The 14351-nt window shown below is 38.9% G+C and overlaps 1 protein-coding gene across 1 annotated transcript in view; it reads left to right on the plus strand.

The window, feature by feature from the left end:
* LOC139946269 (receptor-type tyrosine-protein phosphatase F-like) overlaps positions 1-14351 on the plus strand; it is a 34049-nt gene that overhangs the window by 11738 nt on the left and 7960 nt on the right. The window contains exons 3-16 of the mRNA XM_071943890.1: positions 448-753; positions 1529-1849; positions 2597-2890; positions 4198-4321; positions 5383-5558; positions 6449-6736; positions 7767-7873; positions 8369-8588; positions 9005-9104; positions 9545-9800; positions 10185-10227; positions 11591-11687; positions 12343-12404; positions 13162-13679. Of these exons, the coding sequence (XP_071799991.1) occupies positions 448-753; positions 1529-1849; positions 2597-2890; positions 4198-4321; positions 5383-5558; positions 6449-6736; positions 7767-7873; positions 8369-8588; positions 9005-9104; positions 9545-9800; positions 10185-10227; positions 11591-11687; positions 12343-12404; positions 13162-13679 (2912 nt within the window). The remainder of the gene's footprint in view (positions 1-447; positions 754-1528; positions 1850-2596; positions 2891-4197; positions 4322-5382; positions 5559-6448; positions 6737-7766; positions 7874-8368; positions 8589-9004; positions 9105-9544; positions 9801-10184; positions 10228-11590; positions 11688-12342; positions 12405-13161; positions 13680-14351) is intronic.

Here is a 14351-nt window from a genome sequence, read left to right on the forward strand (position 1 = left end):
GCAACATGCCATACATTATAGGAACACGTTGCCTTGGATCGGTCGAGTTGGTCTTTGAAAAGCGTCCTGTAACCGTTTGTTATAAAATCGATATGGTTAGAAAGATATTGTAAAAGTAGAATACAATGATCTACACAAACATGCCTCGAAATTGCGGGTTTTTCGTTTTACCTCGTCGACAAACACGGTCGGCCATTTATGGGAGTCAAAACTTTGACTCCCATAAATGGCCGACCGTGTTAGTTCGCGACGTAAAATGAAAACCGTGCAATTTTGAGTGATACTTGTGTGGATCATTATATTCTACTTTTAAAACAGCTTTATAACCATATGCATTTCATAACAAACGTTTACAAACGCTTTTCATAGATCAACTCGACCGATCCAAGGCAACGTGTTCCTTAAATAAACTTAGCTAATTGTTGAATCCTTTATCTGTAAACATAGTGCGTCTCGTTGGTGGAAGCGCCTCATTTGAAGGAAGGGTTGAAGTCTTTCATGATGGTCAATGGGGGACTGTTTGTGACGACTTCTGGAACATCACAGACGCAAACGTTGTTTGCAGACAACTTGGCTATGTTGAAGCAACTAGTGCGTGGAAGAGTGCACACTTCGGAGCGGGAACAGGCCAAACACTCATGGATGACGTCAACTGCGGTGAAAATGAGGATAGATTGCAAGATTGTGCCTTTAGGGGGTGGGGTATCGAAGACTGCTCCCATTCAGAAGACGCTTCGGTGACATGTGAAACAGGTTTGGTCACAAAAATCAATGTTACTATTGTGTTTAAGCCTTCTAGAAAAAACTTCCTTTAAGAAGCAAATTGTTATCGAATACCAAGACTTGTTCTCACTATGGTTAGCCTGCATATGACATTTGTGGCGACAATTAGGTCAGCGACATTGGTACAAGTTTGTGGGGAACATAGGTCGGGCTACATTATAGCCCGGGCTGCATTTAGGCGCACACACCAATGCAGTAATGGGCCTCGCCCTATACGGATTGTAAGCTAGGGCGACTAGTACAACTAGTTTTAAGTCGTGACTTTTGGAATGATATTATTAGTCATGTCGCAACTACCATTTGTGACTTCCTGCTTGGTGAACCATTATGCCACAATGCATCTAGGTCATTAAACAAAAAAGGGACTATTCGAGTAGTACATTTTCACTAGTCGCCAAGGCATACTCATATGTCTTTATTAAACAAATATTGACTGCTTCGAGTGCTATGGTTAAAACTACGACCCCTGAGGTGATCCCAGGAGCGTTAATTTGTCTTTTGACTATTACATGGCAAACGACTACCACACGGCTGCCGGGTTTCTAGTTAAACCAAGCACATCATGTGACGCGCTCTAAACCAATGCAAAGGCAGACTTTTCGTAAGGGGTTTTGTTTTATTGGATGGAATTTGAAGAATGGATGCCCTAATTTAAATTAACGGATAAACTCAGAAAAAAACACATAATATATTATTACAAGACTTGAACTATCACTTTACTTAATACAACATCTTACTCACACAGCTCCTCGTGCAGGTATCACTGCTCCAGGTGCGGCTACCGGTTTGACCGCCGTCGCCGTTGGTTCTGATACACTGAGAGTGTCATGGAGAGCCCCTAGTGGTGATCCTTGTCCTGCTATTGACTATACGGTGACCTATGAACTCACCAATCTGGAGCAATGTCAGACTCATTCTGGTGGTTCATCGTCATCGACCACTTCGAACACTACTATCACTTTCGTTGGGCTTAAAGCATATTCTACTTACAGGATTGTCGTTACATCGAGTAATCTCATTGGTAACGGAAGTCCAGTCACACTCACGAACCGCACTGGTGTTTCGAGTAAGTACCTCAAAATTTACCGAGGATTATGCAAAACCTTTTTTTTTTTTTTGAAGTAAAATTTACATATTGAAACGATGAGGCTTTAATTAGAAACCTGAAAAACATTTATTTTTACTTTTATTTGTACACAATGTCATGTAGTGTTTGTGTCTGTAATGTACTTAAAGACACACAAGCCAGGTTAAAACTTAACCTTTGTTTCAGTAGACAAAAACTAGCTCATGAACTACCCTTTAATACCGCCGCTGCACATCGTCTGAAACATGCTGAAAAGCTCCCAAGATGGACGCCACGATGTAGTTTAAGTGTAACAATGCCAGGTTAAAAGCTGTGTTCCTCATACATTAAATTATGTAATAGCTAATTGATTAATTCATTTTTTTTTTTCAAATTGAGGAAAGTTAACTTTAGTGTGAAAATTGTTGGTATGAAAAGGTCCACGGTTGTCAAGTCATTTCTTGAAGTACAAAGTTTTGTAAGCATTACCAGAACGACCTCACAAAACACTAATTCATCCCTATTTAAAAACAATTGCAGATGCTGTCAAAAAGTCTATTACGGCAAACTGCCTGGTTTGTATAGAACACACACCACCGATAAAGCAAATCATACATCTCATGTTGGAGACCCGGAGATCAGCAGAGCTGACTTGTAACGTTTATTGAAGGAGGCCACTGGTCTGGCCAAGTGACTCTAGATGATTTTCCTCAATAATTATTGTTCCCCCTTTTTATGAAAATAAAGGTCCAACAGGTGTACCGGTAATCAGCGTCAGTTCATCGAAAACGCGATCCATCAGTTTCACCTGGAGTAAAGTTCCATGTGGACAGAGAAGAGGTGCAGTAACACGCTACCAGTACGTCTGGCAGAAAACAAGCCTTTCGCCTTCAACTACCGCGAGATACACATCATCGAGATTCAAAACATTTACAGGTTTATCACCTTGTACATCTTACACGTTGAAGATCAGAGCTGTGACATCCAGCGGCCGCAGTGGTCCATGGACGGCACAGAAACATCAGAATACAACGGCAATAGGTATGAGCTATAATATTACGCGTAATATAGTTGGTCTCTAGAATTTAATATCATGTATCTTCCAAGTAAAATTGTTCCTGCACTACTTTTCTGTAAGGTGCAGTGATATTTGCATATTTCCATACGATGGTTTATTTCAAGCCCACGTCCAAACACTACAGTCCTGAACCGAGTCTGAATTTAGCAGAGCCAAGTTCTGTATAAGGGCACTGAACACGTTAGGTAATTGGGGATGTCAAAGACAGCAATCACATTAATGTTGTTTCAGACTGTTTGTACATTTCTGCCGGTGTCAGCTTCAGTTGTGTCCGCCATGCAATAATGTCCGCTCCGGACACTTTTGCATATGCAATCGTGTCCGGGGCTATGCAAAAACCGTCCGATGGACATGTACATGACTGTACATGTATGTGCGCGCGTAAGTTGCGTGCATGCACTGAACCTAAGTATGCAGCATGAACACGCACGTATTTTTTGATTGCAGCGAATACCCAAAAGCCGAACATTTCCCATGATCATGCAATTATTAGCTTGTAAAAAAAAATTGGCAAACGTGTTCCGTCGACGAAGGGCGTTTTTTTAAAGGACGGTTTTGCACGGGGCGGACACAACTGCATATGCAAATGTGTCCGGGCACATTGCATTATGTAGCAGCGTCCGGGCGGACACAATTGCGTATGCAAAACCGTCTGGCAGACATTATTGCATATGCAATAATGTTCTCCTGATAGTATTGCATAGAGGACATAATTGCATGCGACACTGGTCTTCGTTTTGGGATATTTATCACTTCCCTTGTGTATTTTCTGTTATTGTAAAGCTTTTAATAAGGATTGTAATATATTCCGCATTTCAGCGGTTTGCTGCGGTGACATTATAAAACAAATAAACCATTTTAAAACAGTTTTTAAGTGTATCTCAACATAAACATGCACAAAATAACAAACCTCACTTGGGCGCAATGGTCGTCGAAGTTGCGACAAATATGAAAGAAAAAAACACCATTGTTGCACAAGTTTGTGTTATTTCAGATGTCCCCCCCCCACTAAAAGAAAAGCTTCAGGCCTGAAGTATTTCAGTATTTGAGTGAGAAATTACCTCTTTTTCAAAAACTACGTTCAGTGGAGGCCGTTTCTCAAAATGTTTTATCAACAACTCTCAATTGCTCGTTATCAAGGAAGTTTTTATGCCAACAATTATTTTGAGTAAAGTTACCAATAGTGTCCAACAGACCTTTAATCCCTCAGCAGAAAAGTGAACGTAATCACATACATAGGAATATTAACTTGACGCATTCTTTTTTACAGCTCCTGAAGGTGTGACTTCGTTACAGACGATCTTTACCACCTCTTCTGAGATACGTGTGTCATGGCAAAGACCTACTAACTGCTTCGTCGATCAGTTAACAGTGGAATATCAACTTGACAACAGGTATAAAAACATACTGACAATTTACTTAAAGACACTGGACACTAATGATAATTGTCAAAGAACAGTCTTCTCACTTGGTGTATCTCAACATATGCATAAAATAACAAACCTGTGACAATTTGAGCTTGATTGGTCGTCGAAATTGCGAGATATTAATGAAAGAAAAAACACCCTTGTTACACGAAGTTGTGTGCTTTCAGACGCTTGATTTCGAGACCTCAAATTCTAAACTTGAGGTCTCGAAATCAGATTCGTGGAAAATTACTTCTTTCTCGGAAACTATGGTACTTCAGAGGGAGCCGTTTCTCACAATGATTTATACCATCAACCTCTCCCCATTACTCGTCACCTAGTAAGGTTTTATGCCAACAATAAATTTGAGTAATTACCAATAGTGTCCACTGCCTTTAACTAGAAAAAAGGAAAGGACACGAAATCACAACGGGCTGTTCGCAAAACGGAACATCACCCACTATGTTTGATTAAAAAAAAATACGTTTTTTGTTGTATTTGACTGGTTCTCCAGACCATCATTCGAAAGGTATTATAAGACATCGTAATTCTGCAAGTGGTTTGTAACGCACTGATGACGAAGAAGTTTGATAGACAAAAACAAACCTCCGTTTCCTATAGTACTTTACATTTTGGGATAAAGTTTGTGTGTTGGTATAGGAAACAATAATTCGTAGACACTGATTTTTTGTTCTCAGCAAAACATGAAGTATGACCTGTGTATTTGTATGCGATTATAAGTGATCACTGTTTATCAACTGTCCTCTTTAAAAGGCTTCTCCAATGAAAAATCTTGATGGCGCCCTTTTTTGTATTTTGATTTCCCTTTTTGTTAATACACAATAATGATGCATAAGGCTTATTCAACAATCCCCCAATCTTGCGGCCATAGCCCATATCAGGGTTAGGCCGACCAGGAGGGTGGTTCAAGAATAGGATTTTAACTCAGATTTTGCGTCATTTTTACCCATATCTGGGTAGTTTGGACACAGGTTCCGGGTTTATAGACTACTGACATTTTCAAAACGAAACATTTTTGTCAATAAAAGGGACCAATGTGGTGCGGCTCACGATCAGACTCGCAAATCAGTGCCGAGTGTTTCCCAGTCGCCTGCAACCATCACGGGTCTGTACCCACACTCTACCTATTATGTGTACGTTACGCCTTTCAACAAAGTGGGACGAGGAGCGGAAAGATCGACTGTTGACACTACCACAGGCATCGGTAAGGATATGGAAATCGAGTATTAAACTCAAAGAAGTTCTACCTGCTTTACAATACCGTGATCGTTAAATACCTTCAAAGCCAGGGCTCAATTTCATTCAGCTGCTTAAGCAAGAAAATGCTATGCTAAGCAGAAATGAGCAGGATACCAGCCACAAAATTGTAAATGTGACATGATGTTTGATAAGTGTAAGTGTAGTGTTGTTGTCCCAGCCGGACAGTCATGTAACATTTGGAGACAGCAGTCAAAGAAACAATTTATTCTTTCATTTTTAGAGCAGACACGCTTTTGATGAAAGATCTTCAACCTTAAGTTAAAACGACTTTACTACTTGTATTAATCTTTTTGTGGTATGGCGGACACAGTAAGAGTGCAATGTTTGGTTTGAATGTATAAATACAGATTTTCCCAAACCAAATGGTGTCATTGTGTTTGTGTTTACCATATCTCGAAATGGCTTAAAGACACTGCAGGACACCTTCCGTAATTGTCAAAGATCAGTCTTCTCACTTGGTGTATCTCAACATATGCATAAAGTAACAAACCTGTGAAAATTTTAACTCAATTGGTCGTTGAAGTTGCGAGATAAGGAAAAAAAAACACATTCTTGTCACACGAAGTTGTGTGCTTTTCGACGCTTGATTTCGTGACCTCAAATTCTAATTTTGAGGCCTCGAAATAAAATTCGTGGGAAATTAATTCTTTCTTGAAAACTACGATACTTCAGAGGGAGCCGTTTCTCACAATGTTTTATGCTATCAACAGCTCCCCATTACTCGTTACCATGTAAGTTTTTTATGTTAATAGTTGTTTTGAGTAGTTACTAATAGTGTCCACTGCCTTTAGGGCAATTGACAACAGAGAACACAACTTTTTTTTTCATTTTCAGCCCCAAGTGGTCCTCCCACCCAAATGCGATCAAGTGACGTCACCAACACAACAATAACATTTTCCTGGGACTTACCAGAATGTGGTAAACGCCATGGAGTCATAACTGAGTATCAGTTTACCCTAACTAATGCTGCCAAGGGGGAGCAGACGACAGGTGTCATCAAACTTACAACTAAGCAAGTTATAGATCTTTTGCCGTATACATTCTACACGTTTACAGTGTATGCAGTAAATGACTTCGGTTCGGGGCCAAGTTCGTCAGTTACTCAAATGACTAAATATGGCGGTTAGTGTCCCCTTGTTTCATACCTTACATACTACTGTTCACAAACATACAACGACAGAGCATTTCGACAAGACCAAAAGCGTTACACTTTCTAATGGATACTGGTAGGTTGTTCCACATTGGGGAGCAAACTAAGCGAAGGTACGGTTGTGCGCAGATGAAAGTGTTTTGCTCTGAACAAACCTCTCAATCCGTGTGCAGTTTCAGCTTAAAGGCAGTGGACACTATTGGTATCAAAATAATTATCATCATAAAACCTTTCTTGAATACAAGTAATGGTGAGAGGTTGATAGCATAACACATTGTGAGAAACAGCTCCCTCTGAAGTGACGTAGTTTTCGAAAGAAGTAATTTTCCCACGAGTTTGGTTTCGAGACCTCAAGTTTAGAATTTGAGGTCTCGAAATCAAGCATCAGAATGCACACAACTTCGTGTGACAAGGGTTTTTTTTCTTTCATCATTATCTCGCAACTTCGACAACCGATTGAGCTCAAATTTTCACATGTTTGTTTTTTTGTGCATATGTTGAGATACACCAACTGTGAAGACTAACCTTTGACAATTACCAATATTGTCCACTGTCTTTAGGCAGAAGTGCACATATACCCTTGTTCTGATTTTTGTTAAATTATGGTTCTAAACGAAAACGCGACAGAAAGAAGTCCTATTCATCGATTGAAATAATAAATGAAGTTTGAAACGGCCATTGGAGCTGCATGCGTACACAAACATAGGTACTATACATGGAAACATTCTTTTCATACATTCTAAACTATTGAGCTCGCTGAGTAGCTTATCTCCGTTTTGCTCAGTAATCTGAACACAAATTATTATTCATATATGACTCAAATGGGTTTAGAGTTCAACACACATAATTTCAAGGCTGAAATGAGTTTGTGCTGCTGCATGGTTCATTTCCATTTTGTTCATATAAAAGTGGAACTGAGTGTGGATTATTGATTTAATTACAGATACAAGGTTATTTCGAAACTCAACAAATTTATTAACAAATCCTGCTTTACACTTTCAGTACCAAGTAAACCGGAGTCATTTGTTGTGGCAAACTTCTCTCAGACGACCGTCGCCCTAGTATGGAGTGAACCGCAAATGCCAAATGGATTGATCAATAAATACATTGTAAGTGACCTGATGGGCCCAATTTCGTAGAGCTGCTTAAGCATAAAAAACAGCTAAGCACAATTAACTCTCATGCTTACGAGAGAAAGGTTGCCTGCCGTACTACAATGTCACATGTACAATTTGTGACTGTCGTCCTGCTAATTTTTGCCTAACTGAATGCACTAAGCAGCATTTAAGCAGCTCTATGAACTGTGGCCATGTGTGACAATGCAATATTTTATGAAATGAATATTTTTCCCCTATCAACACGTGACCGATTTCAGTCAAGAATCCATTTTAATGTGTAACATAACTGGCCGTTTTTTAATACTAAATTTTAATTTTTCTAACCTAATTTTATTTTCTCGAATAAGCTTATTACTGGTTTTATAGTTTATGTGATGTATTTTGTTGAATGTAGTTTATAAGGAACCCAAGCGAATTTTGGTAACCAATACAATGATCCTGATTCTTATCCTGATCCGTTTCACTCATTGCAATGTCCCGTCTCAGATTGAGTATCGTGTACTGGCAAGACCATACGACACCACCTTCAAGTTTAACAACTTCTCAGCCTTCAAAGTTCAACAAGTGGTTGACCTGCCCTCCCGTAAAGCACTTATTGTTGATCTAGAACCCTCAACACAATACGAGCTGCACATTTGGGCAGTTAATCACGCCGGCATCGAGGGACAAAAGGAAAGATTGGACGTTTACACTCAAATGGCAACAGGTATGCATTTGTTATAACAAATTATTATGCAAATTTCTAACTAAATCCCGTGCAATTTTATTCAAGTAAAAAGTATGTACTGCCGGATTTGGTGTGAGTAGAGTTTAAGAACAAGGATCTTTAATTCAAAGCTTGCATTTGAAATGACATAAAAAATTGCTGGAAATGGGTCAAACTGTTGCACGTTTCAAGTACAAGTCTATTTATAATCTAAATCAGTTCTGACTCGGGACTTTTTACAGAGTTTAATATTAAGGTATTTTCTATTCTTGGATAGACAAAGTGAACAGAAACAGGGTGGGCGTGCTATTTATATTAGTATTGATGTCAACGATTCATTATATTATTTTATTTCATTTCAATACCCACGTTGGTGCTTTAACCTTTTAATTTTGCTCATGTGCAACTCATACCAGATCTACCAACCCCTAATACGCCAATTCTCATTGGGAATGAATCGACCGTCTCGTCTATAGCAATCAGGCTGGTCAACAAGAGAACGTCTACATATATCAGGTAAGTCAAATGTACAAGTGCTGGGAAGGGCTGAAGGTGTGTAGCTCAATCTAGCTTGACCCTAAAACTAGTCGATGAAAAAAAGAACCCCGCCCCCCCCCCTCCGACAAAATGCAAATACAATACTAAACCAATGAGGTAACCGATTATACTCAAAAGAGGATGATTTATTAGTTCTTGGGGTACATAATAGTGTCGCTATTGTGGATTGGTTTGACATCTTACTTTTTTCTAACAAAAACACCCACAAATTTGACTGTTTTTTGCGTCTGCTTCTTCTTCGGCTTCTGTCAATACTTTTCAAAAACCCTATTGGGATTGTCACACAAGGGTCAGATGAGGAGTAACAGAACATTATTGCATATCTTAGCAAATCCCTAGAGGACAATATCAGTAAGACTTGTTCTTTTAAACATTAACGTAGGTCTTAACGTCTTTAGTTCTTACCAGATTGGTGTAAGGGACATCAGCAGTGGTTTGACCCCGACAGGCAATATATCCGAACAAGCTGTGCCTGAATTTTGGCACTATGACGAGGATCCCTCTGCTTACATTGCTGCTGAATTACCTGGAAGACTCCCAGGAAAGTTTGTCGTTGGTGACAACAAGACATACGGCGGGCACTGGAACCCACCGCTGCAGGAGGGCGCTGTGTACGAGATCTACGTCGGTGCTGTCAGCAGAATAAACGAAAAGGTAGGTAATAAACCATTGATCATGACTATTAATAGAAGAGTTGGATCGAGTAAAATCTTGAGGAAATTGTTTAACATTCTCTGTCAATTTGGGTGTTTTATTTCACTGAGCTCTATCTTCAAAACATGCATGGAAAGTGCATCCGGCTGTCCCCACCAGACTAAAGAGTTTGCAACAAAACTTTGCAAACAAAACACACGGATTAACCAGTTAAATGTTTCGATTAGACTAGAGCAAATACTTTTACATTTGATTTAGGTTGAGTAACGCAACCACTGTTATGTTTGCTCTCCTATACTCAATCTGTGACTCAAAAGCATACTATTTTTAATTATTATCACCGAAAACATCATCTTTAATTTACGGCATTGTATTTTCCTGCAGATGGCTAGCATAGTTTGGAACGACAAACCACTGACGATTGAAGGTAAGAAATAATTTGATGGATTTTAGTGAAAGTATTTGTTGGATGTGTTTTGCTCAGAATTATTTTTACCAACTCAATCAATATTTTACAAGTTAGTGTGCATCTATAACAAACGAATAATGCACGCGTCTTCCTATAGATAACATATACCACTTGAGAACATCGCGTAGATTTTGAGCACCTTTTCCAACCCTAAAACGTACCGGGTAAAAGTTGACCCAGACTCCAGGTCCATTGTAAGGTCAGACCTTTTACTGGGTCAGTATGATCCGATACTGGGTCAGTGTGATCTGGGTCAATATGACACGGAATTTGTGTCAAATTGTGAGAAATCCGGTAAAACTGATGCTGAATATGAGTCAAAATCAAATTTATTAACCAGTTGCCGGGTCACCCTGATCAAGAAATGGGGTCAGCCTCACACTTCCGACCCGGCCTTTTAAGAGTGTCGTTTAAAGCCATTATACACTTTCGGAAAAAAAAAATAAAAAAATCACAGATTTACAAATAACTTGCAGTGTTTACAGAAGGTAATGGAGAAAGACTTCTCTTGAAATATTATTCCATGAAATGCTTTACTTTTCGAGAAAACATTAAAACAATTAGCAATTCTCGTTGTCGAGAATTACGGATTTCTTTTAAACTCATTACACGGCGAAACGTGCGGAAACAAGGTAGGGTTTTCCCCGTTATTTTCTCCCGACTCCGATGACTGATTGAGCCTAAATTTTCACAGGTTTGTTATTTGTTGTATCAGTTGTGGTACACGAAGTGTGGGCCTTTGGTAATACTGTTTACCGAAAGTGTCCAATGGCTTTAAGAACATACTTCTAAAACAAAGTGAAAACGATGTCATATACATGTATAATCTTGGTCTTTGTGCTATTAAAGGGAAGGTGCGTTTGGTAATTACAAATAATAACTTAAAATCTGACTTGGTAACGAGCATTGGAGAGTTGTTGATAGTATAAAACATTGTGAGAAACGGCTCCCTCTGAAGTAGCATAGATTTTGAGAGAGAGGTAATTTCTCACTAAAATAATTCCTGTTGTGAACGCACACAAATTCGTCCAACAAGGGTGTTTTTTTTCTCATAATTTTCTCGCAACTTCGATGACCAATTTAGCTCAAATTTTAACAGGCTTGTTATTTTATGCATATGTTGGGGGTACACCAAGTGAGAAGACTGGTCTTTGACAATTACCAAACGTGTACCTTCCCTTTAAACTCAAATATAATAACAATATTTTTCGTAGTAAGAGATTTTTGAATTTTACACCAAGGATAAAAAGACTCTTATAGTTTGGTTTTACCCTTACATCGATGTTTACTAGCACTTAACGATTTTTGGTTTGTTAAACAGTGGATGGGCATTACTCGGAGATTAACGTTGCCTCTGCTGTCGTGATTACTCTACTTGTACCAGTATTAATTGCTGCTCTTCTTGCTGCAGTTTTACTGTAAGTTGTTCGGTTCCTCTAGTATGCGAACTGTTCCCCGAAAAAAAAAATGTAAATTTATTTATTCAGCTGCGTCGCGTGACTTTCCCCTTCAAAGCCAAGTAAAATTAGAGAGTTTTCTCCGAACGCTTTTTGTAGATACTTCTGTTTGAAAACTTTTTCGCATAAGCCACGCTTGGGTTCCAACAGCAGTCATTTGTATCTGTTGACCATTACTTTTATTCCTTTCCGTTGACTGCGTTTCAACATGGAAGTCGATAACGTCCCGGACCAGTGGATATTGGTTAATCTAAACAATTTACTTAATTTGGCTTCACACATTGGATAGGGGTAATGCGTTTGTCAATACATTAGCCCACACTAGCCTGTCGGTGAATATCATAAAGAGTCGTTTTTGATTTATTAATTTTTATATTTGATCTAATTATCCACCATGCTATTGCGTTTAAACACATTTTTAGTGTGAATTGATTAGGCGGTTGCCTGTACACGTATACAGTCAACGGTATGAATGATTTTCATTAAAGTAAACTGTAGCATAATATAATAACTACAAATTCATTTATATTTAACAATCAATGCCAAATGAAGGATATAACAGGTTTATGTTTTGTTGCATCAACTTATTATTAATACTGTTTGATTTTGTAAATAGGATACGCAGGCAGAGGTCAAAACGACCACAACGAAGAACATCCACAGTTTCCAATGACGCAGGTAAGCTTGACACGAGCTTTTTAAAACGAACAATTAAATAATTCCTTATACTTATTTGCAGACATAAAAGGCAGTGAAAGGACAATACTGGTAATTACTCAGAATAATTATTAGCATGAAACCTTTCCTGGTAACAGTTATGGGGAGAGGTTGATATTATAAAACATTGTGAGAAACGGCTCCCTCTGAAGTAACGTAGTTTTAGAGAAAGCAATCATTTTCCAAGTACTTGATTTCGAGGCTTCAGACTTAACTTTTGAGGTCTCGAAATCAAGCATCTGAAAGCACACAACTTCAGTGACAAGGGTGTATATTCTTTCATTAATATCTCGCAACTTCGACGACCAATTGAGCTCAAATTTTCACAGGCTTGTTATTTTGTGCATGATGTTGAGATACACTAAGTGAAAGGACTGGTCTTTGACAATTATCAATAGTGTCCGGTGTCTTTAATCTTAAACAAGACGTGATCGTAAAGGTGATCTCTTGGCTGCTGCTTCCCAGGTTTGTATATAGCAAACTTAGGTGTGATTGAAGAAAGATAAAGAAGCTCAGTTTGTAGAGTGCCTGTACCTTAAATCTGGAGGTCGTTTGTTCAAATCCCACATTTGTCAGTTTGTCTGTTGATCCCAAAATTTGATATAAGTCCAGTTTTTAATTGCCCCTTGTTGTGCATTTGAAACCACTGTACGAAAACAGATTTTTAGATGTTTTTAAAAGCTGCACATTTTTACGTGGTGTTTTTTTCTTCTTACAGTGGAACTTGAATCTACACATAAATGTTCACCCATCAACCAATGTTCAGCACCGACAACTGCTCAACCGTGTGCGAGGTACACGAAACAAACTGCAGCATGTGTCTCGAAATCAAATGCTGTTGGTGTGACCATTGCGCAATCATCCACTGGAAACTTAAGAACGTCTTCAACTGATTTCCCATATGAAGTATACATCGTTCCATCTGATGAAATATTTCCCGAACCATCGAAAGGTATGGAGTCGAGGAAATGGCCGGCTGTGTCGACTAAAGGAGCGGTCAAGCTAACGCCTTATCTGCGGGGAAACTCCAGCGAGGCTGCGGTCTCTTGTTCCGTTGCATCCCCCGAATCCGATGTATGGCTTAAATCTGCTGCATCCGTTGGTTCCGATAAATCCTTTGCCCCTGCATCTCCTAAATCTGCTGTATCCCCTAGTTCAGTCGCTGTAGTGAATCTCGCACAGTTTATTGAAGGAAGGAAGATGGACTCTAATGCAGGATTCAAGCAGGACTTTAAGGTAAACCTAAATAACTGTTTTTACGTATTGCTACTAATAACCAAACATATTTTAAATAAGAGACCCCGTACCACTAGCCGGGATCAAATTGATGAAATAAACATTATTCTGCTAACATCTAGATTTGGAACTAATAGGGAGAGCTTAAACATTTGAGGCCGATAAGAGTATAATTCCAATTGGACGTGGCAAAAAAATGCATCACAGTCGTAGAGTCATGCCAGCCGGGGCCCAAATTATTATTTTAAATGAAACAAATTATTATGTTAACCATTAATTTGTGATATGCTAGTCAAAACCCACCGGCTCGCCATTAATCAGTAGGATTGGCCTGTTTCTGGGTCAATTTGACCCGGAATCTATACGAAACCGACACAGAAATGGGTCAAAAGTACCCAGAATATGAGCTAAGCTATCCAGTAAAAACAGATGAAGGAAAGAAAAAAGAAACAGAAAAAGCGAAACACTGAAAAAGGTTCCCATACCTTGGCAGCTGAACCAGTAAAAGGATCAGGCTCATGTGAACCGTATACGTGTTAGTTATGAACCACAAGAGTTATCACAGAAATAACAGTGACCGTATTTCTGTTTAATGCATTAAATATGACTGTCTCCGTTACAGTGTACAATTCTCTTACCATTGTTTGTAAAACATGGTTATCTGTAAATGCT

Source organism: Asterias amurensis, chromosome 13 (assembly GCF_032118995.1).
Source record: "Asterias amurensis chromosome 13, ASM3211899v1".
Lineage (NCBI taxonomy): Eukaryota > Metazoa > Echinodermata > Asteroidea > Forcipulatida > Asteriidae > Asterias > Asterias amurensis.